Genomic DNA, 21,380 nt, shown 5'->3' with positions numbered 1-21,380 from the left:
CAAAATGCAACACCTTGCACTTATCCAAATTAAACTCCATTTGCCATTCTTCAGTCCACTTACTCAGCTGATCAAGATTCCCCTGTAATTTTTGATAACTTTCTTCATTGTACTTTCGTGTCATCTACAAACTTACTAACCATGCCTTGTACATTCTTATCCAAAGCATTGATATAGATGACAAACAACAATGGGCCCAGCACCAACACCTGAGGCCTCCAGTCCGAGAAACAACCTTCTACCATCACCCTCTGTTTACTACCATCAAGCCAACTGTCTATCCAATTAGCCAGTTCTTCCTGGAGTCCATGCGATTTAAATTTTCAGAGCAGCTTTCTTCCTTGTGTCAAAACCACTTTCCCCTTCTCTAACTCAATATTTAAATGGTCCTTAAAAGTGGAAGACCTCTTTTTTTCTCATATTCAAATTTGGACTTTGAAAATCTAAGCCAGGTCCATACTATTCATAGGATCTTACTGTGTACAAAATGACCTGGCTGGTGCCTTTGCTTGACCACACTCCATAACTAATTCATTTAATGCAGGGCATGCTGGAAGTGTCATGGATGCAATTGAACAAGCACTCAGCTGAAAAGCAAAAAGCTGGAGATGTTAGAATTGTGAAATGCTGCATAGAGAATGTTGTAAATATTCAGCAAGTCAGACAGCATCTGTGGGGACAGAATCAGAGAAACTTTTCAGATAATCAGAACCAATGAAAGAATTTCGACCTGAAAGGTTACACAAAAAATTCTGCAGATGCTGGAATCTGGAGCAATACACAAAAAGTGCTGTAGGAACTCAGCAGGTCAGGCAGCATCTAAGGAGGGAAATAAACAGTCGAAGTGTCCAGCCGAAACCCTTCATCAGGACTGGAAAGGAAGAAGGCAGAAGCCTGAATAAGAAGGTGGGGGGTGCGGGGGGAGAGGGAGGAGCCCACACAGGCAGGGGATAGGTGAGTTCAGAGGATAGGCGAGTCCAGGTGAGAGGGAGAAGTTGAGTGAGAGGGAGAGGGGCAGATCTAATAAGCTGAGAGGTGACAGGTAGAAGAGGCAAAGGGCTGAAGAAGAAGGAATCCAGTAGGAGAGGGCAGTGGACCATGGAATAAAGGATGGAGAAGGTGGGGAATAGATGGGTAGGTCATCAAGGCGGGGGAAGGGAGCCATAGGAATGAGGGAAGACAGAGGAGGGGAGAAGAAGGGGTGTAGTTACCCGAAGTCAGAGACCTGGGAGGTGAACTCTGTTCTCCTCTCTCTGCGGATGCTGCCTGACCTGCTGGGTTTCCGGCAATTCCGGTTTTTGGCAATTCTAACAACACAGATTTTAACAACCTTTAGTTTTTATTTCAGCTTATTGTCCAGTAACATTTTGTTTCTATGCCTTTCACTGTCCCCGGCCGTGTGTTGGGATGTCCCAGGGGCTTCACTAGAGGAGGAGGGAGCCGAAGGTGCTAGGCGCTGCCACGCCTGGGTGGCAGCGGTGGGGGGCGCCGGTTGCCCGGGAGTGTGGCGCATGCGCAGTCGGGCGCCGTTGGCGAGCGGGGGGAGCCGAGCTGCGCGCGCTGACAGGTCAGTGACAAACGGTCGGCGGCGGCGGCGGCGACAAAGGGCGGGAGGTGGCGGCGCCCGGAGCCCGGCGGGGCGGGGAATCCGCCGCCCTCACACCGGCCCCTCCCTCCCTCCCTCCCGGCAGGCAGCAGCCCCGCTCCCGCTGCAGACCCATCAGATGTTGCGGTGACCGGCCCGGGGAGGCGGGGGGCTGGGATTCACGTCGCCGTGCACACCCACCGCAAACTCGGCACAACACCAGTCCCGGACCCGGGCAGCGGTTACACACACGCACACACGGGTGGTTGGTGTGCTGGTCTGCATTACAGCAACATAAATGCACCGATTCTGCACTGCCTTTTGCCTGCAGCAACTATGCAAGGCCTGTGTTTACACCGACTCTTAGCATAGGCTGTGTTGCACGAATGTGCTGCATGATCGATGCTGCTGCAACTCTGTGCAAGGCTTAAGTTTACACCGACTCTGCACAAACTCTTTGCAAGGCCTTTATGTACATGACTCAGGAGGGGTTGTGCCTACACTGACTCTACCTAGTCTGTATCTACATCTCTGGAAGGAATGTGTTCCGACTCTGCGCAGTCTGTGCCAACTCTAACTGCATAGTCTGTGCCTACGTTGACTCTGCAAGGGATGTATCTCCACTGACTACATAGCCTAGGCCTACGTTCTCTCCTTGTAGTTTATCTACACCAAGTCTGCACGACCTGTGCTTGCACACTCTGTGTGGTACTACTCTGTTAGGGGCTGTGTCTGCACAAACTGCACGGGTTATGTCTACTGACCTTCTATGCTCTTCACAGGGCCTCCGTATGGACTGTGTCTACACCGCTGTATCTACATAATTCTGTATGGACAGTTCACAGACACAGCATGAACTATGTACTGACTGCACCAGCTGTGTTTCCACCAACTCTGCTTGAAAGATGTCCACACCGATTCTGCACAGTTTATACCAACTACAGTGTCTGTGTCTAAACTGACTCTGAGCATATTGTAAACTGTGTTTCTAACGATTCTGCACAGACTGTATTTACACTGTCTCTGCATTGACTCAGCATAGATTGTGACTATACAGACTGTGCATGGATTGAGTGTGGACTGTGTCAATACTGACTTTGCATGGGTCGTGTTTACATTGACTTGGCATAGACTATGCATGGACTCAGTACATACTGTGTCTCTGCTGACTCTGCATGGTCTGTGTCTACACAAACTAAGCACAGGCTGTACTCAAACTCTGCATAAATAGTAGGAACACTGAATCTGCACTGACTGGAGCCTACACCAACACTGCACGGATTGTGTCCAAATGGACTGTGTCCACTCTGATCCTGCACGGCCCATGTCTGCACCGATCCTGAACAGGCCATGTACATGTCTGCACTGATCCTGCATGGGCTGTATCTATACTGACTTTCCGTGATGTACATATGTGGCCACTAGATGCATTCCCTGTGTTTGCTCTGTGTATATTCTGTGTCTGTGCCAGCACTGCACAGCCTGAATGGACTGAGCACTCCCTGAGCTTCTGTTAGTAAGATTATCATTGGCTGAGTTCGATTTATTCTTCCCTTTCTGTGGGATGTACATCTTGCAGTAAATTGTTGTGATCTGCAGTCTGAAAAACTACAATACAGCCCTGATATAATGTGGATTGCTTGACTGAGTGGGCTTCTTGGTGGAAACTTCAGTATGTACATGATGCATAGAGACACTCTGTGCGGTATGGTCTATATGCTAATAGGTTAGATTCTTTCAGGGTTTGGAACGGATCCAGCTAGGTGAGTCTGGACCCACCTTGACTCATTCTTATCACTCCTGCCAGGATCAGGTTGGAAAATCTCAGGCTAAGGAACATGGAGATAAGCCTTCCAGAGTGAAGTTGGGAAAGAATTCTACGTTCAATGTGTGATAGGAGTTAGGAAACATCTTCTGAAAATGACAGATCTCTTCTGCCAGATCACTTGTTAATTCTATATCTATGATTGAAAGGTTTTAGATAACCAATCATTTAAAGAGTATGGGCGAAATGGAAGTATTTTGTGTTAGGTTACACATCAGTAATGAACTATTGAACGTTGTTACTGGCCAGAGGTAAATGTTGTATTCCTATTCTTCTGTTAAATGACTAGCCTGCAATAGCTGGTCTTCATGCATTCCCCCATTTTCTCTGCTGTTCCCCAAGACCCATTCTTAGCTGTCTCCTATTTGTCATCTTTAGGCAAAATCATTCAAAAACACTAGCTCCTGCATGTGTGCTGACACCCTACCTTGTTGCCACCTCTCTTGACCCCACCATTGTCTCTAAATTGTCAAACTGCTTATCTGACATCGAGCACTGGAAGAGTAGAAATTTTCTCCGAGTATTGGGAAGAATGGAGCCATTGTCTTTGATCCCAGTCACAAACTCTGTTCCCAGGGCACCGGCTCTCTCCCTGGTAATTGTCTTGAACAGACCCAAACTATTTGCAACTTAGGTGCTATATTTGACCTGGACATGAGCTTTAGACCACTTAATTATGGCATTGGTGAAGACTGGCTGTTTCCACTTCTGTGACATTACGTGACTCTGTCCCTATCTCGTTTCAAGTGTTTCTGAAATCTCCATCCATGCCCTTGCTCCCTCTAGATATGATTATTGCTGTGCACTTCTGGGCAGCCTCCTTCATTCTATCCTCCATAAACTTGAGATCAACTAAAGCTCAGCCGCCCATGTGTGAACCCGCATCAAGACCCTTTCACCCATTATCTCTGGTGACTGCTGATCCACATTGCAAAAAGTCTTCATTTCAAAATTCTCATCCATGTTTTCAGATCTCACCATGGCCAACCTTCCCTGGCTCTGTAACCTTAAGATCCTTGGGTATCTGCTTTGGACCACTGTTGAATTTAATCACTCCATGGTCAGTGGCCCTGCCTTCAACTGGCAAAGCAATGAACTCTGGAATTTCCCCCTTACACCTCTCCTCTCTTTCCTCCCATTTCTTAAAACTTAGCTCTTTGACCAAGCACACAGTCACCTGTCCTAATGTTCACAATCAATTTTTGCTTGAAATTGCCCAGTAAAGTGCATTGGTACAGTTTGCTACACTATTGTTGGAATTTCCATGCTGCAGAGGAGTACTCTGGTTCGATCTGTGCTGGGCTGGCATCTGCAATGGATGGGATTATGTGGGGGATGGTGTATGCAGAAATGGAGTGGATGTATTTGTATTGCTCTGGACGGCGTTATGTGCGTTGACGTCCACACACAGTAATAACGATATCCTGATATTTTTCTGCTTTCTGCAGTAGGAACAGATGGATGATTCAACTGTGAAAACCTTTTGGGACAGAGTGAAAAAGAAGATTCATTCAGGTATATTCCTGTTTTTATCTTGGCATCAGAGGAAACCAATGTCTTTTCTTTAAGTTGCTTTTTCTATTTGACATTTTTGTTGGTAATACATTAAGGAAGTGAGTATGGAAAGAGCAGTGTGCTAAATGACAGTGGTTGAAAGGGATGTTATTTAAAGCTATGGGATTTGGACATGGAACAGGTTTCATGAATTTCGCTCATTTGACCCTTGTTTTGGACTGATGAGTGGTTTTATGAAAGAACTGACCCCACTTGGAGTACTGTGCTCAGTTCTGGTCACCTCACTACAGGAAGGATGTGGAAACCATAGAAAGGGTGCAGAAGAGATTTACAAGGATGTTGCCTGGATTGGGGAGCATGCCTTATGAAAACAGGTTGAGTGAACTCGGCCTTTTCTCCTTGGAGCGACGGAGGATGAGGTGTGACCTGATAGAGGTGTATAAGATGATAAGAGGCATTAATCGTGTGGATAGTCAGAGGCCTTTTCCCAGGGCTGAAATGGTTGCCACAAGAGGACACAGGTTTAAGGTGCTGGGGAGTAGGTACAGAGGAGATGTCAGTGGTGAGTGCGTGGAATGCGCTGCTGGTAAAGGTGGTGGAGGCGGATACGATAGGGTCTTTTAAGAGACTTTTGGATAGGTATATGGAGCTTAGAAAAATAGAAGGCTGTGGGTAAGGCTAATAATTTCTAAGGTAGGGACATGTGTCAAAGTCGACCCGCACTTCTGTAAAAAATCAGACAACAGCAGAACCAAAGAACTTACGATAAATGCTTTATTAGCTTTCGCTAGCGGGAGTGGGGGAATACAGAGAGAGAGTAAACCATGTAACCCTAACTCTATACTGAAACCCACTGAAAGAAGACTCGTCTACAGCATACCTTTATACCCATTTTTGAGGGAAAACTAGGTGAGAAGTTACACTTGCACAGGCAATTGTTTACATAAAGTTTCTAGCATAACAAGATATGTCTAAAAAAACTACTTCTTTTCCACTTGCATCTGGCATTGAAACTAGACAAAACTAAATCACACCATATGTGAGATCATTCTTTACCTTGAGAACCCGTTTACAATGAGAAGCATACGAAGAAGCATACTATTAACTCTTACACTGCCAGTCATTAACCCTTGCATTCCCAGCTATCTTTTACACATGTTCGGCACAACTTTGTGGACCGAAGGGCCTGTATTGTGCTGTAGGTTTTCTATTTTTCTATGTTTCTAACTGATTTAGGATCAATATAGTTCATAAAGAGGATGTATTTTCTAGCATTTAATATTCAGCAAATGGATGGAGAGATACACATTGTGGAAGCAGAAAACCTTTCATCCTGAACTGTGATGTGGGTGTGGGCATTGTACAAAAATTATAGTTGGCAAAGTATCTCATTACAGATGTTGGATTAATCTAATTTACTTAGTAGAAAAAGGTACCTTGTGTTTTCTCTGCTGTAGCTAAGTATTGCTTCCTGCATAACTTTATGGAATTGAACTGTCAGTGAAGGAATGCTGCTACTGAGGTTGACCTTAGGCTGCAGTTACTGATCACATGTACATTGTGATTTTTTTTCAGCATGAATGACATCAACCTGAATCCTGTGGGCATGGATCAGCTGAGTGCTTCATCTGTTAGTAGTACCTTGCCTGTTACAGCAAGTCACCTGGGCATGAGTTCACCCACTCACAACCCTCTCCCAACTCCAGGTAGGAAATGCTGGGATAATTCAGAGTAGTGGCAAATATTCCCTACTAACCGTTGGCCAGCAGACGGCCTATCCCCTGTGATGTATAGTGAACCAGTGAAAACCAGCTGCATTTTCTTCCCTTTGGATTATCACTTATTGCAAGTCACCTGCGCTTTTTTTAATAATATTACTAATTAAAGCCATTAAATAAGTAATTTCCTGGCTGGAAATTAGCAAGCCTCCTCTCCCCCATTTCAGCTCTGGATTTGGAATTTTGTAGATATTCAGCATCATTGTGGGATCTTAATGCTATTTCCCTGACTTAGTTTGTGTCTTTTTGAGTCAATGCAATTCTTTGATCTTAAGCCAATCTTTAGGATTGTGGCAGTGGAATCAGTGATGTTGAAGATCTCTTCATAACTTTATTTACATTTAGGTCAGGCCTATTTGAAACTTTGGATGAGTAAGTTCCAGAGTTCAAGTGTAGATTTGATCCTGAGTGTCCATGGAGGTGAGAAGCTAGAAGGGGCAAAAGAACTACATTAGTCCGATTAGTTACTGAATTTGAAATTAAAACATTAGGTGCCCTGTTGCTGAACAGTGCATTTGCAGATAAACTGTGGAATGTGTTTCTTTATTACAAATTGTCAGAACCACCAGGTTTTTGAAAAGTCTCTGGGGCACATGTTAAAGTCCTGTGTTAGAGATGGTCATGATTCACAAAGGTCTCGCCAACAGGACCAAGTAAGTTTCATGGCAACGTTGAAGTAGAGCAAAGAAAATTCCAGTCTTACTCTCTTGGTTCTGTTTTCATAATGCATCGAGAAACTGAGAACTGCACGCAGTGTCAAAGCTGGATTAGCAAAGCAACTACAGGAGTGTCTTTGCCTTTTACCCAAGACTGGATCTGAGGTTATTAACTAAGTACAGGAATCTCTCCTGGCATTGAGGTGGGGTAAGGAATTTAAGGAGGTATAAGATTCTCTCAAATCTTTGAGACTTGAATACTGCCCATTTAGCCCAGTGACCAATAGATGTGCATTGAGATATGAAGGATAAAAAATGTTCGAAGAACCAGGAAGACAGATGCAGAAATTGAACAGAAAATACTGGAACTACTCTCAGGTCTTTGAAGTGTAGAATTAGACAGCACAGAAACAGTGGCCCACCATGTTCCACCTCACTAATCTCATTTACACATGTTATGTTTGTAGCCTTCTATGCTTTGACAATTCAGTTTGCTTAGCTAGATGCTTCTTAGGACAGGCATGTGTGGAGAGGATGCATTCTAACCAGGATGTGTGCCTTCTGAATAACTTTAGTGTCAGACTGAAAGACCAATGCAGTGCTGCATATTCATCATGTGCTGCAGAATTATGATCTGAATCACTAATTTGAAACTGAACATGCTGAATTCAGTTTATAAGATTCAGTATTTTTAATGAGCACTTTGGGAACTAATTCTGTGATTCCATTCTCCTTTGCATCAATGCCATAAGTTGATTAGTTTTATTGTAGTGTAACGGAGCAGTTGAAGAAGTTATTACAGACTGTGATGGTTGTGGGAAGGACTTGTAATTAGCTTGGGTGACAAACAATCTGCTGGAGGAACTCGGTGGGTCAAGCAGCATTGGTGGGAGGAAAGGAATTGTTGATGATTCGGAATCGAAACTCTGCATCAGGTCCTGTCAAGGCAGTGCAGTGCTGCCAAGTAGTAGTAGTACATGTAGGAGTTAGTTTGCTCTTATTCAGGCAGAACATTTAGTTATGTTATGCACCTTATTAAGTGTTTAGTACATGTTTGCTTGTTCTAATTCATTTCTTGGTCTTTTAATTTCAGGAATGCCTGTGGCAATACCAAACCTTAGTCCTTCTTTGAGCACTCTCCCGTCTGCCCTTTCATTAATGCTTCCAATGAGCATTGGAGAACGTGGAGTAATGTGCAGCATTCCAGACCGGAATTATACTTTACCACCTCCTCCTTATCCACACTTGGAGAACAGCTACTTCCGGCATATTTTACCAGGTAAGCGAAGACCTGACTGCGAAAGGAAAACATTTAGCATATGATTTCTTCTCAATTTGACATGCTGCCAATGTTATTCTGTGTTCCATTGATTGCTAGGGACAACACAGTTCTCCATGCCTATTGTCCATCAGCCCTGTCCTTTCAAGTGTTCCCTGTATAACTATGCTGCTGCCTCTCAACTGTTTGCCACACTTCCTTATGTTATTGTCTCTCTCTGGTGTATGCTCTTCATATATTTTTACAACTACTTTGTAATCTATTCATATTTTTGTGCTGTGTTTCACATTTTCATCTTGCTTTTGTAGTTTCTTTCACACCTCTTTCCCCTTTCTGTGCTGTCAATTTCACATTCCCTTCATTTCTTAGTGCTGCTTCCTTTAAGTTCCATCATCTCACTGTGCTGGCTTTCACAATCTCTCCATCTCCTCTTGCTACCTCCTTTGCACTTGGTATTGCACTGTTTTGTACTTTCCTTCCGTTCCAGATGGTGGCTGCAAATTATCATCATTTTTCATGATAATTACAAAATGGCAACTTTTTGTCTTCACCAGGCTTTTCATATGATTTTGTGATAGCACCACCCCTCCTCTTAATGTTGAAATTATTTATTACTTTTTCCTTCGACGACTCCTCTAAAAGCTCTGGAACAAGCAGACTAGCAGCTCCTTTATCTCACGAACACTTTTGTACAATTGGTCACCGTAAGAGATCTGGCAGGTATGACCTGTTTTAGATCTATGAGAATGTTGAAAGCTCTGGCAAGATGAGTCACTGGGTTTCATCATTATGAGATTTTACTTTCTCCAATATACTTGATTTTTAAGTACTCTGCAAAACACTCATGAACAACACATGTTTCAAATCCCTTTCCACTTCATTGTTTTCGGGCAAGAAATTCTGTTTCAACCCATTCCGCTCTCTTCTCCTTCTTAAATGTGATAATTTCAGTTTGATCTGAAATGAATGATTTTCACTTTCCCACTGATTTACATCTGTAACTTTCTTGCAGGTATTTTGTCTTATTTGGCTGACAGACCACCTCCCCAATATATCCATCCCACAGCTATAAGTGTAGATGGCAGCCCTGCACTGCCTGTCTCCAGCAACCCACCTACCCTGGATCATTATGAACCCAGTAGTGGAGTGAGTTTGGAGTCTGGCATCGTCTCAATAGACTCAAGACAAGTAGGTACTCACAATTCCCAAAATCTGCACCAGAACAACAACCCAGAGGTTCCATTGGATGCCAACATCTCCATGGAAACGGTTTCCAGAGTAAACAGCCCCATCTCAACAGAAGGAATGAATGAAGAGATGACAATAAGTGGGGTTACAGGAGAGCCTCAGACATTGCCCTCTGGATCCAGAAGCCATGAAACAATAACTGTGGACTCAGTGCAGAATAATTTGGAACCAGAGGCAGTAGTAGGACAGAATACAGTGATTCCAATTCATGCTAACTCTCTGGAGTTGCCAGTTGTCATGGAACCGGAACCAATGACTGGCCGGGTAAGCAACATGTCCGAGAATTCTTTGAGTGACTCCATCCATGCTGCTGCACTGAACCCAAACCCAGGAGGAGTGGCTCTTCCTTCCTCCCACTCCCTACCTTCACTCGAGCCAGTATCTCTACATGGATCCAGCCTGGGACTGGACACGGTCTCCGTTTCCACCATTACAACGGATGTCTCCATGAGTTCCAACCAGGTTGATGTGTCTGCAGAAAACCTTACATTTGTGTCAGGATCTCTGCAGATGGAGGACTCCAGTTCCAATAAAGAAAACCTCACAGATTCTTTCACAATCTGTAAGTTGTATTTTTTGTCAACATCATTGTTTGTAAAATTAAATAGCTGTGAAAATTGTAATGTGCTTCAAATGGTGCATTAAGGCACTGCTCCACATGGTCCCATTCCAGCTTCGTGTGAGGGCTCTTGGCAGCAATGTTCTATAATCTCCCAACGTACCATGTGTGATAGAATCGACCTTGTATGCTCAGCTTGTTATAGGACCATTTTGTTCACAAGATCCCACCAAAGCAGAGAGCAGAGTACATACCTAAAGAAGGACCTGCTTGGAAGGAAATATGCTATTTGTTGCTCATTTGTGCAGAACAATTTTGTGCAAGCAGCAACAAAATGTGTGTTGTTTACCATTTAACATCACTGAATGCCCAGTGACTCCACACTTTTGCGCATCATATGCACTGAGGAATCAGAGCAAAAATCTGGAAGCATGTTGCCATTGCACAGAAATATCTGATTGTAAACTTGAAGTCATTCAAAACTCTGCCATTGATTTCCTAAGTCCAGTTCACCCATCGCCACAGTGCTTGCAAGGCTAATGTTGGATCCTGGCTAAGTAACACTTGATTTTGATATTAGCGCTCTTGTTTACAAATCCCTACATAATCTTGTCCCTTGCTCTGTTTGTTATTTCCTCCAGCCTCGTCAACTTCAAAGATCTCTGTGCTCAATTAATTTGGGGTCACTTACTTATCCCCAGAATTAATTGTTCCATCATTGGCCACCAGCTGCCAAGACCCCAGTTCTGTAATACCCGCTTTAAACCTCTCCACCTCTTTAGCCTTTAAGATACACCTCCATTGGTTCTGATTTTAATCATCTGCAATAATATCTCCCTATGTGACACAGCATTGAACTGTGTTTGCTAATGTACTCATGAAAAGCTATTTTTTCAGTATTAAAAGCAGTAAAAGTTGATATTGTTATTGGTTTATCTTGCTAGTCACAGGTTGGTTGTGACTGTGCCTTTGGGAGCTGGCAGCTATAGACCATTGTCCAAACAGTTTTAATGGGGATGGTCGAATGTTTAGCATTGGTGTAACTCTGCCTTTATTCCCTGTCCTTCAGGGTGTACTCTGTGTGATCGTGCTTACCCTGCAGACTGTCCAGAACATGGGGCAGTGACTTTCATTCCAGACACACCCGTCAACAGCCGAGCCAGACTCTCGATTCCAAGACAACTGACACTCAGGCAGTCCATCACTGGAGAAGATGTTGGTATGTGGGAGGTTTTGTTTCATTATCTGTTCCATTTATAAAAAAAAATTGCCATCTTAAGGATTCTTTGCAGAATCTTCTGGAATTCCTGTGGTGAAAATCATTGTGTTGGCTGCTGTAGAATACAGTAATAAACCTGCCAGTTGATATGTTTATAGCATGGTACTTATGCACTGTTGTTTATTTTAGTCAGAGAATGATGCACATGATTTTCATGGAAATTGAACGCTGGTCTTGTAGAAAGCATCATTTTAAAATGTATCCACTTTACTTATCTCCAGCATACCTTGAGTCCACTTGTTACTTTATATTGCATCCTCCAGATCAACCACTATTTCACACCCATACCAGCTGGTTTATATATTCTCTAAATCTAGCTGCTCCCTCTTTCTGTCCTATTCAGTCTTGGCTAATCTTTAGCTATCCCATTTTTCTATAAATCTACAGTCCTCTATTTGATCCATCCTAGAATTGTAAATTGTAACGTGCTTCAGTTGGTTCATTAAGTTGCTGCTCAACAGGGTCCTATTCTGGCTTAGTGTGAGATCACAGCCCAAAGTGTCATGTATGATAGAATGGGCCTTGCACACCAAAACTGTTATAAAAGTGTTTTGTCCATAAGATCCCACCAAAGATCCATCAAGACCAGCAGAAAAATCTGTTGTCAACACTCAGTGTTTGATCATGCTGATTGTCTTAAGCAAAATCTTCATCCATTGCCTTAAAGGACAGATTGACTCAATTCATGAGACTGGCCCAGCACACTGACTGAATCTCACTGAGATTTTCCCAGCGCACCCATGTCTCACAGAGATATCCCTGGCACATCAACAGTGTTTCATTGAGATTTTTCCAGTGCATGGATTGCCCCAGGGCACTGACTGTGTCAGTTCACAGAAATTGTCCTGGAGCTTAGACTGTGACTCACTGATTTGCACTCTGTCCATTTACCGCGCTTGCTCTAGTACTCAGACAATTCACTAAAATAATCCCAGTCCTATTGATTGTCCAGCAATTGCCACATCACTCTCTGACTGCATGTTTTACTGAGACTGTATCAGCAAACTGTTTAAGTTAGCTTGTTGCGGAGCACTGACTGTGTTTTGTACCAAGTTTGTCACAGCTCACTCACTGTATCTGATCCTTGGCAGGTGTGTGGAGTCAAGAAGCAATTCCTGTACGCACCTGTTTTGGACCTTTGATTGGACAGCAGATAAACTTGATGGAAATCACTGACTGGTCAAGCAAAAGCAGCACCAATATCTGGAAAGTTAGTATGACTGAAATATACCATAAAACCAAATCTTCTTCATGCTCTTGATTGCATTTTAAAACCTTGGCGCTAAAAGATTGAAGTTTGTTCAGGGTTAGTTAAAGGAATTAAACAGAAACTAATGGTCAATTGCGGATCTTCTTGTGACTAACCAAATTTCAGATTATTACATAAAAATGAATAACAAATGGTGTCAAATGAATAACATTGGGTTTGCCCTTGATTTGTTAAATATTTATTTGTGTAATATTCCTTGTCCATCAAATAACTTACCCAGAATAAAGGGTCCAAGAAGACAGGGAGTGCTAGTCAAGTCAGAGTCGATCATTTTGAATGATTGCAGAACATTAATGAACAAAGCAAACAAAATTCTGAGTTCTGTGGTCAGTTTAGCAGAATTCCAGTCTAAGACAGTCATCTTGATGCTCTGAAATAAAACAGGACATGTTGGAAATTTGCAGAAGTTCAGACTGCCTCTTCTCTCTCTATAGAAGCTATCTTTCAGGCTGATGACAGGTTATCAACCTGAAACGATAACTCTTCACTCCTTGAATGTTGCCCAATTAGCTGAGTATTCCAGGATTTTTCATTTCAGATTTCTGACATCTTTTAGTTTTTTGATTTTTTGCCTTGAGTGAAGCCCAGATGGGCTTCTTTTAAACCAGCACCTTGAGTACTGCATGAGCCAAGGTAAAAGGGAAACGGAAAATAGGCAAAAGGTTAAATCCTAGTCTCAGAGAATACAGATGCATGTACTATAAAGAACTTGGGAACAAACCTGCAAAAAGCAAGATTAAGGCTGAAGTCAGGAAGCATTGACATCTGAGTGGTATCTCAAATGGTCACTTAGGGGCTGTGATTGGGTGGAAGTTATCACAGGGTTTTTAATGGGATCTTTGACTGCTAAACAATGATTAACTAGATGGGCTTAATAACCTGTCCGATCTGCACAATTTTCTGAATATAGGCACTGCTGTAGCCTCTGGTGACTACAGTAATGTTGTTAAGTTTATGTATCGTATTTGATTGATCTGAGCCTGGAATGTAGTTTTTTGCTACCTTTTGGACAAGTTTTTTTAAAATTCCAATTTGGTTTTGCCTTAAGCAAAAGACTGCCTAACTGGGTAACAGCTCCTGAATGTTCTGCCATTTATTTGTTTTTTAATGCAGATATTTCGCAATTATGTTCTGGAATTCCAAATAGTCACAGCAGATGAGAACATCTGTAACTGGATGATGTTTGTGCACAGAGCCAGGTGAGTCAATTTGAGCCAGACATATGGGACGTAAGGAAGTGAGCAGTGTGATTGTACAAAAGATAATACACTGACTGCTGCCAAGCTATAGCAGCCTTGAGTGGAACTCCAGTACCTGTACTTGAATATCTCTCATTAAAACTAATTAAAAGTGTATTATCCTTTTTTCTGAAATCAGATAAAAATATGGAAAAATGATCCATTCGTAACCATCCTCTGTATATTCATGCAGCCTTGGAATTATTTGGTTTAACAAAAAAACTATGAGAAGACACAGACTTTGTATTATCATCAAAACAATTAAAACTGTATGTAGCACTATAATGTATAAATGTATTTATTGTGGGTGTAAACATTGAAACCTTATCATAAGTTACCATATTTCCTTTAGGACTCGCGAGGAGCAAAATTTGGTGGCCTATCCTCATAATGGGAAAATTTATTTCTGTACGTCCAGGGAGATCCCCCCTGACCATGAGCTACTCTTTTACTACAGCAGGGATTATGCAAGGCAACTTGGTAAGTGAGGCTGGAATGTCAGACTTGCTTTTTCTTTGTGTTATATTTTTGTATTAGTCAATTACTTTGGGTATTTCAGGAAACACTTGAACATTTTTATGGCTATTTAACCTCTGTTCATTCCCAACTGAAATTGAATTTTTATGACACATTTAAATAATGGCAATTATAATCCACGTTCTTGAACAAAGCGGGAATGTTTCCAGGAGTTGCCCTGTATACCTGGCTATCCTGTGTGGAAGTGTTCTGGGAGTCGGGTTTTGTTTCAGAACATGTGAAACAGGAAACTTTATTTCACAGCAATAATCATCAGAGACTACACAACAGTCACCCCACTGTTTACTGTAAAGTATAAAGAAAATCAAAACTTTGAATACGTAATACCAATTTCTAATTCCTTTTATAATATAAAGCCATGTGATTGCATACAGTAAAGTTATATAACATTTTTTTCTGGGTAACTGGTCAAATACCTGAAAGCACTGACATTTAAGAATCTGATTTTAAGGTATTAAACTAGAGATTGAAATCACATAAAGCATGTCGATATGTCCTATATGCTTTTGAAATGATTTACTGTAACTTCTTAAATTTTTCTTGAATTTGCAACTTTTCCTTTGTCAGTCATCAATTATTTTCTGATTCAATACATACAAAAGCTGGGAAGCTTATCTGAAATGTGATCATGGATGTTAATGTTATATACTTTTACTGTATGAGGTCACATGGTTTTATACTATAATAGGAATTAGAAATTGGTATTATGTATCCAAAGTTTTGATTTTCTTTATACTTTACGAGTAGTGGGGCGAGTGCTGTGTAGTTTCTGATGATTATTATTGTGCAACTAAAGTTTCCCGTTTCACATGTTCTACTTCCCTGTGAATTCAGGATATAGTTGCATCTTCCATTCACATATGAACAAATTGTCTATCTAATTAGAACAGAAATTAGGCATCACATAATGGGGCAACAAGTAGTGCTGCTGCCTTATAGCTCCAGCAACCTTGGTTCGATCTTGGCCTCCAGTGATCTCAGTGGAATTTGCTTTCTTCCTGTGTCTCTGTGGGTTTCCCCTGGGTGTTCCAGCTTCCTCCCACATCTCAAAGATGTGCTGGTTAATAGCTGCTATTAATTAGCTGTAATGTAGTTGGGTGGCAGAAGAATTAGGGGAACTGATTGGCATGGGAGAGAGATAAGATTGCAGAGAAATAAGTTGAGGAATGGGTTTGATGTGGTTGCTCTGAGAGCTGACCATGGACTTGAGGGGGCCAAATGGCCACCTTCTATATTGTAAGAAAATAGATTATTAAAACCAAAGGTTAGACCACATAGCACTTCACATTGTATCATGTTACGTTATGTTACTTTCTACTTTACTGGTTCTCATCAGACCCATGATACGTGAGTACCTTAATTAAAGGTTACCATAACTAACAACAAATCCTGGCTTTCCCCCTTAAGATGACAAAAACACTTGTGATGCTACTCTGAAATGCATTCACTGACGTCGAGGAATGGAATGTGTACATTTATTTTGTTGAAGGGGTTCCCGAGCATCCAGATGTGCACATGTGTCATTGTGGGAAAGCTTATGGGACGTACAGTGAACTAAGGTCGCATCTGAGCAGCCATGGACAGAACCGGGAGAGGAAGTGGAAGTGCTCCATCTGTCCAAGAGCTTTTACCTCCTCCACCAAACTGAATGTTCACATGATGGGGCACATGGGGATGAAACCACACAAGTGTGAATTCTGCAGCAAGGCATTCAGTGACCCCAGCAACCTGCGAACCCACCTCAAAATCCACACAGGTAAGCTACCTATTTGCAACTGAGCTTCTTGCTAAATTTTGTCTTTGGGCTCTACAGTTTGTCAGGGGCATTTTTTTCCCTAAATTTTCTCTGTGCACAGAAAAATCTGGAGAGAGATTATTGAGCATTTGTAAATCCAATATTTAATTCTGCCAAACTTCCATCATTGATACTTCAGCTTGGAACTAACTTGCTCTTTGTGTCCGGAGGAATTGTAAACTTCTGCTCTATATTTAGAATAGGGATCAGCTGTCAAATCATGAAAGTGAATATTAGATATCAAAACCTTCTGCACAGTAACATGTATGCCATTACTGCATCTTCCTGGAGTTCTCTGTAATGTGATGAAGCAATCTGGATAATTGATGTATATGATTGATTTGCACTCACAATCTGTGCTGCAATGTTGCATTGTTGGTGTTGCTGTGCATCTACCTGTTTTGGTGGCTCAAATTGAATATAAAAGGCCCTTTATCATTAATCAAGGATGAAACATGATTCTAATACTCTGGCTGGTGTTTTCCTCTCATCTAACATTGTGAACATCATTGGTGTGTGTGTGGAATCTTGCTGCATGAAAAATGATAACCACAGTTGCAAAGATAGCTTCTGAACTACAATGCGATTTATTGTTGATATTCTAGGTTCTGAAAGGCACAAGGCAGAATAACTTCATTTATATAGTGCATTTTAACACTTGAAAATATTCCAATGCATTTCATAAGTTTTATGATGTTGAGTGCAAGATGGAGATATTAGGAGTGATAACTAAAATTCATCTAGTAAAACAAATATTTGATGCTGGTATTGAAGGAGATGAGATAAAATGTTATAGGGAGGATATTGCAGAATATGGGACCCAGTAGTGGAAGAGGAGGATGTGCAGGAAATAAAATTTCAAAAGAATAGATGGATTAAAGTGGTGTGGGTGGAGTTAGTAAGGCTGAAGATTTCAGTAACTGAGAAGGTGGAGGGCACTTAGGTGTTTAAGCACTAAAGAAAATTAAACTTGAGGCACTGGTAAAGCAAGTCTCAATATAATTCAGCAAGGATGGTGTTAATGTACAAACCAGACCACACCGGGTACATACTGGGAGGTGGTAGTTTTGGCTGAGTTGATATTTGGAAGCAGTGGATAGGAGACCAGCTAGATCAATGGATTAGTTAAGCCTTAAGGTGACTGCACCATGGAAAAAGTTTGCAGCATCCAAATAAAAACTCCCTCTTTAAAATTTAAAACATAAAAGGATAACAATGAAAATACATGTACTGCAATGAAGCGTCTTACAATCTGAATAACTGGTTAAATAATTTACCTTTTTACCAGGTCAAAAAAACTATCGCTGTGAAATGTGTGACAAATCTTTTACCCAGAAGGCTCACCTGGCCTCGCACATGATAATCCACACAGGAGAGAAGAACCTGAAGTGCGATTATTGTGAAAAAATGTTCATGCGGCGGCAAGATCTCCGTCAACACGTGGTGACCCATACACAGTAAGTTGACAGCAGTGGAAGGCCCATCTTACTTTTTTTTTAAAAAGAACACCATAGGATCTTTGTCAATTAAGTATGTCAATGTAGTTTAATGTCTCATCAAAAGACTGCAGCTATGAAAATGCAATATTCCTTTAATACTGCACTTAAGGGTCAGCTTGGCTTACATGCTCATCTCCAGCAAGGGGCGTGGATACATAACTTCTAACTCTGAACTAAGATAGGCGGTTACCTAGGAATATCGTGCATGGGTTGAATCAAAGTCAATGGATTTTATTGGGGGAGATGTAGGAGTACTGCTGGAGCTAATGCTCCCGCAAATATAAAGGTGGCATTTCTGTTCAGTTATGCAAGTTGATGTAGCTTCCAGTAATTAGGACATCCCTGGATGATATTAGGCTTCTTTGATTCTTGTTGCAGATTAGGAGTGAGGTATGTTTCTTTGGAATTACATTTGTGCATGACATTCATTCAAAAGCATTGAATTTTATTGAACAGCTTTAACCTGATCTTCACGTTTCCATGTAGGGAGCGACAAATCAAGTGTCCGAATTGTGACAAACTCTTCTGGAGGACAACTCACTTAAAGAAACATCTGAATTCTCATGAAGGAAGAAGGGATTTCATTTGTGAAAAGTGTTCAAAAGCATTCTTGACAAAGTATCATTTGACGAGACACCTAAAGATTTGCAAAGGCTCCAAGACGTGCCTGCCCATACAAAATCTAGAGGAAGAGGATGAGGAGGAAGTAGATAGTGAAGAAGAATTGTTACAGGCTGGTAGTGGGACTTGCCATTTAACCAATGACGATTACACCACAGAAGACAGTTCTCAATAGTACAAGCGTATTGCAAATTGCTTTAGTGATTGTCCAACAAGATGCATGAAGCATAGTTGGAGATGGAACTTTAAAGAGCTGTCTGCCCTTTTAAGCAAAAACTTATTCATGGATTTATTGCAGTTTTCCTTGCTGCAAAAGGTTAATGGCTGCTCAGATTCGCAACATTATAAATGATTAGCATAATGGAATCTAGAGTCCAACTTGTTTTTTGATTTAAGTGAATCAAATGCAAGATTGTCCTCCCATATGGAGCAACAGGAAATGATGCAACAGGAATGCAACAACGAAGTGGGTAGCTTGGAGTCTGCGTCTGAGCACCTGTTTATTCTATATTCACAAGCATGTTTAGTGAGATTCTAAAATGGTAAGTTCCCACAGAGTCAATCCAAACATCAAAATTTTATAAAATACATTGCCCAAATCCTTCTTCATATATATGATACAATGAATCATGCAGCTCATTGGCAAATGACTGAAGACAGGTCAGAGTGAACCCACTGATGCCAGCATATATGATAGTATTTTGCCTTATTGACTGAGTAGCTGCTTATCAACCTATAGCACCTTGTTGCTTCCAATTAATAGCAATGTCCAAAAAAAAGTGAAGAGTTTGATCAACATGCAATGTAAATTGAAAACTTTTAACACTGCTTCAAGGTATTAAATATATTAGCTGATATAGTTTGTTTCCTCTGGACTGCATAGTCCGGTATAAATACAACCCAGTAGAGGACAACTATGCCAGAATAAACTTAGTTTCATCAGGAGCTAATAATATCTCGGAAAATTAATTTATCTTAACCTTTCCCTATACATACGGGACTAGGTGCCAACATACACAAAAATAACTGATAGGACTAAGGCATGCAGCAGTTTCACATTTTCTGCTGTCTGTAATTAAAAAGTAAAGCTCAGACTGTAACTCTCTGGCTCTCTCAGCTTTGGATAGCTACCACATACCTCTTTTTATGATACTGTAATGATTTTAAAATGTTTTTGTACAATAACAGGTAGGCTATGGATAAACAGACAAAAGGTTGTTAGCCAGAATGTACAATGCTGACATCTGCACCTGTGTAATATATTGTAAATATTTGTAACAATACCCTTTACATTCCAATCAAACTGTAATATATAACAAATACAAATTGAAAGGATAGCATTGTTCATGCTATAGGCAAAAGATATAATCTAGTGTTTCAACTTTGTCTTCAGAAATTGATCCATGCATACAAAATAAAAGTATTCAGTTTATATAGCAAAGTTGTTGCTTTCCATGCACTTTAACTGGTTTCAGTTTCTCAGGTGATTTTGCAAACTGTTGTATCAAGTATCTATTTTATACATTTTGTGATTGTATGTGGTTACTCTCAGTGAATTTAAAGTTAAGTAATTCAAAATCAAAGTAGCAATAAGAAAGTTGAGCTTTTAACTGAAAATGTAATGAAGTGGCATGGGATTTGTATACTTTTCTAATTTCAAGCTTTTCAGTAAGAAATATTATTGAAGTATATATCAGCAGGTACTCTATGCTTCACGAGCTTGATCAAAATTTTTGTAGAGCAGACCAAAATTTTGATAAAGTATCTGAAACATTTATTTTGGAAGCATTATTAAAGTCCATCAGAGACTTCCAGACAAAATTGATGCTTTTGGAATTGAAATGAAATTAATTGAATTGGTTAGTAAACTGGTTGATCAGTCAGAAGCAGAACAGACAGGCAATGGGGGAAGATCTGAAATGGCAGCATGTGAGTAATTGTGCCAACAGTGTTGGGGATGCAACTGCTCACCATGATTCTAAATCAAAGCAAAACAAAACCTCTTGATTTTCTGGAATTATCAATGGATCAGGAAGCACCTGTGGAGTGAGAAAGTTAACATTTTTAGGTTGATGACCTCTTATTGGAACTGAGTGAAGTTGGGTAACAAGAATGTTTTAAAATGCAGAAAAGGGATGGAAGGTCACAGCTATCCTGACTGCATCCTCTCCCACCATGCTTCCTGTAAAGAAACCATTACATTTTCCGAGCTTGTCTAGCTCAATTGTACTTGTTCCGATATTTTCTACACTTGTGCTTCCAAAATGTTGTCTTTTTGTCTCGATTGTGGTCTCCCCACTATTATATTCCACAGCATTTTCAACTGTGCTCTATTCCATTTCCCACACTTCTGCTCTCACTCCCTCCTGCATGGTTTCCCTTGCCCTCGCCCTCAACTTCCGCTGCTAGCCTCCACACTGAAATGGATTATCCCCTGTAATTTCCACCACCTTTAAAGTGATACCACCGCCAGACAAATCATCCCTCCTACATCATTATTCTGAAGGGAACATTTGCTCACTTTCACCTCCACCAACAAGCATTCCCTTCTCGTGACACTACAGCAGATGGAAAATCTCCCCTTTTACCTCTTACCCTCCCATCATCCAGGGACCCAAACACTCCTGCCAGGTGAAGCAGCAATTTACTTGATATTACTTCCAATTTTGTGTACTACATTTGGTGTTGATATTGTA

General features: G+C 41.2%; 1 protein-coding gene across 2 annotated transcripts; it reads left to right on the top strand.

Moving 5' to 3' along the window:
* Window positions 1-1,429: 1,429 nt before the first annotated feature.
* prdm4 (PR domain containing 4) lies at window positions 1,430-20,500 on the top strand. Of its 2 annotated transcripts, none has more exons than XM_052030283.1 (12): window positions 1,430-1,567; window positions 4,859-4,925; window positions 6,501-6,631; window positions 8,453-8,638; window positions 9,651-10,448; window positions 11,515-11,664; window positions 12,816-12,934; window positions 14,108-14,193; window positions 14,585-14,712; window positions 16,259-16,525; window positions 17,853-18,021; window positions 18,550-20,500. In XM_052030283.1, the coding sequence occupies exons 3-12, from the start codon at window positions 6,502-6,504 to the stop codon at window positions 18,857-18,859; spliced, it is 2,343 nt and encodes a 780-aa protein (XP_051886243.1). In that variant the 5' UTR covers window positions 1,430-1,567; window positions 4,859-4,925; window position 6,501; the 3' UTR covers window positions 18,860-20,500. The 2 variants fall into 2 exon arrangements, with proteins under 2 accessions (XP_051886243.1, XP_051886245.1); XM_052030285.1 differs by lacking the exon at window positions 1,430-1,567 and adding an exon at window positions 3,951-4,005.
* The last annotated feature ends 880 nt before the right edge of the window (window positions 20,501-21,380 follow it).

The sequence above is a fragment of the Pristis pectinata genome, chromosome 15 (assembly GCF_009764475.1).
Source record: "Pristis pectinata isolate sPriPec2 chromosome 15, sPriPec2.1.pri, whole genome shotgun sequence".
Classification (NCBI taxonomy): Eukaryota; Metazoa; Chordata; class Chondrichthyes; order Rhinopristiformes; family Pristidae; genus Pristis; species Pristis pectinata.
The sequence above is the reverse complement of the archived record's forward strand: the minus strand, read 5'-3'. Positions and strand labels throughout refer to the sequence as shown.

Excerpts from the sequence above, each read along its gene's own strand:
- prdm4 (XM_052030283.1), top strand. The coding sequence starts at position 6,502 with ATGAATGACATCAACCTGAATCCTGTGGGCATGGATCAGCTGAGTGCT. Across the intron at positions 14,713-16,258 it reads GGATTATGCAAGGCAACTTG|GGGTTCCCGAGCATCCAGAT; the intron begins GTAAGTGAGGCT and ends ATTTTGTTGAAG. Across the intron at positions 18,022-18,549 it reads CACGTGGTGACCCATACACA|GGAGCGACAAATCAAGTGTC; the intron begins GTAAGTTGACAG and ends GTTTCCATGTAG.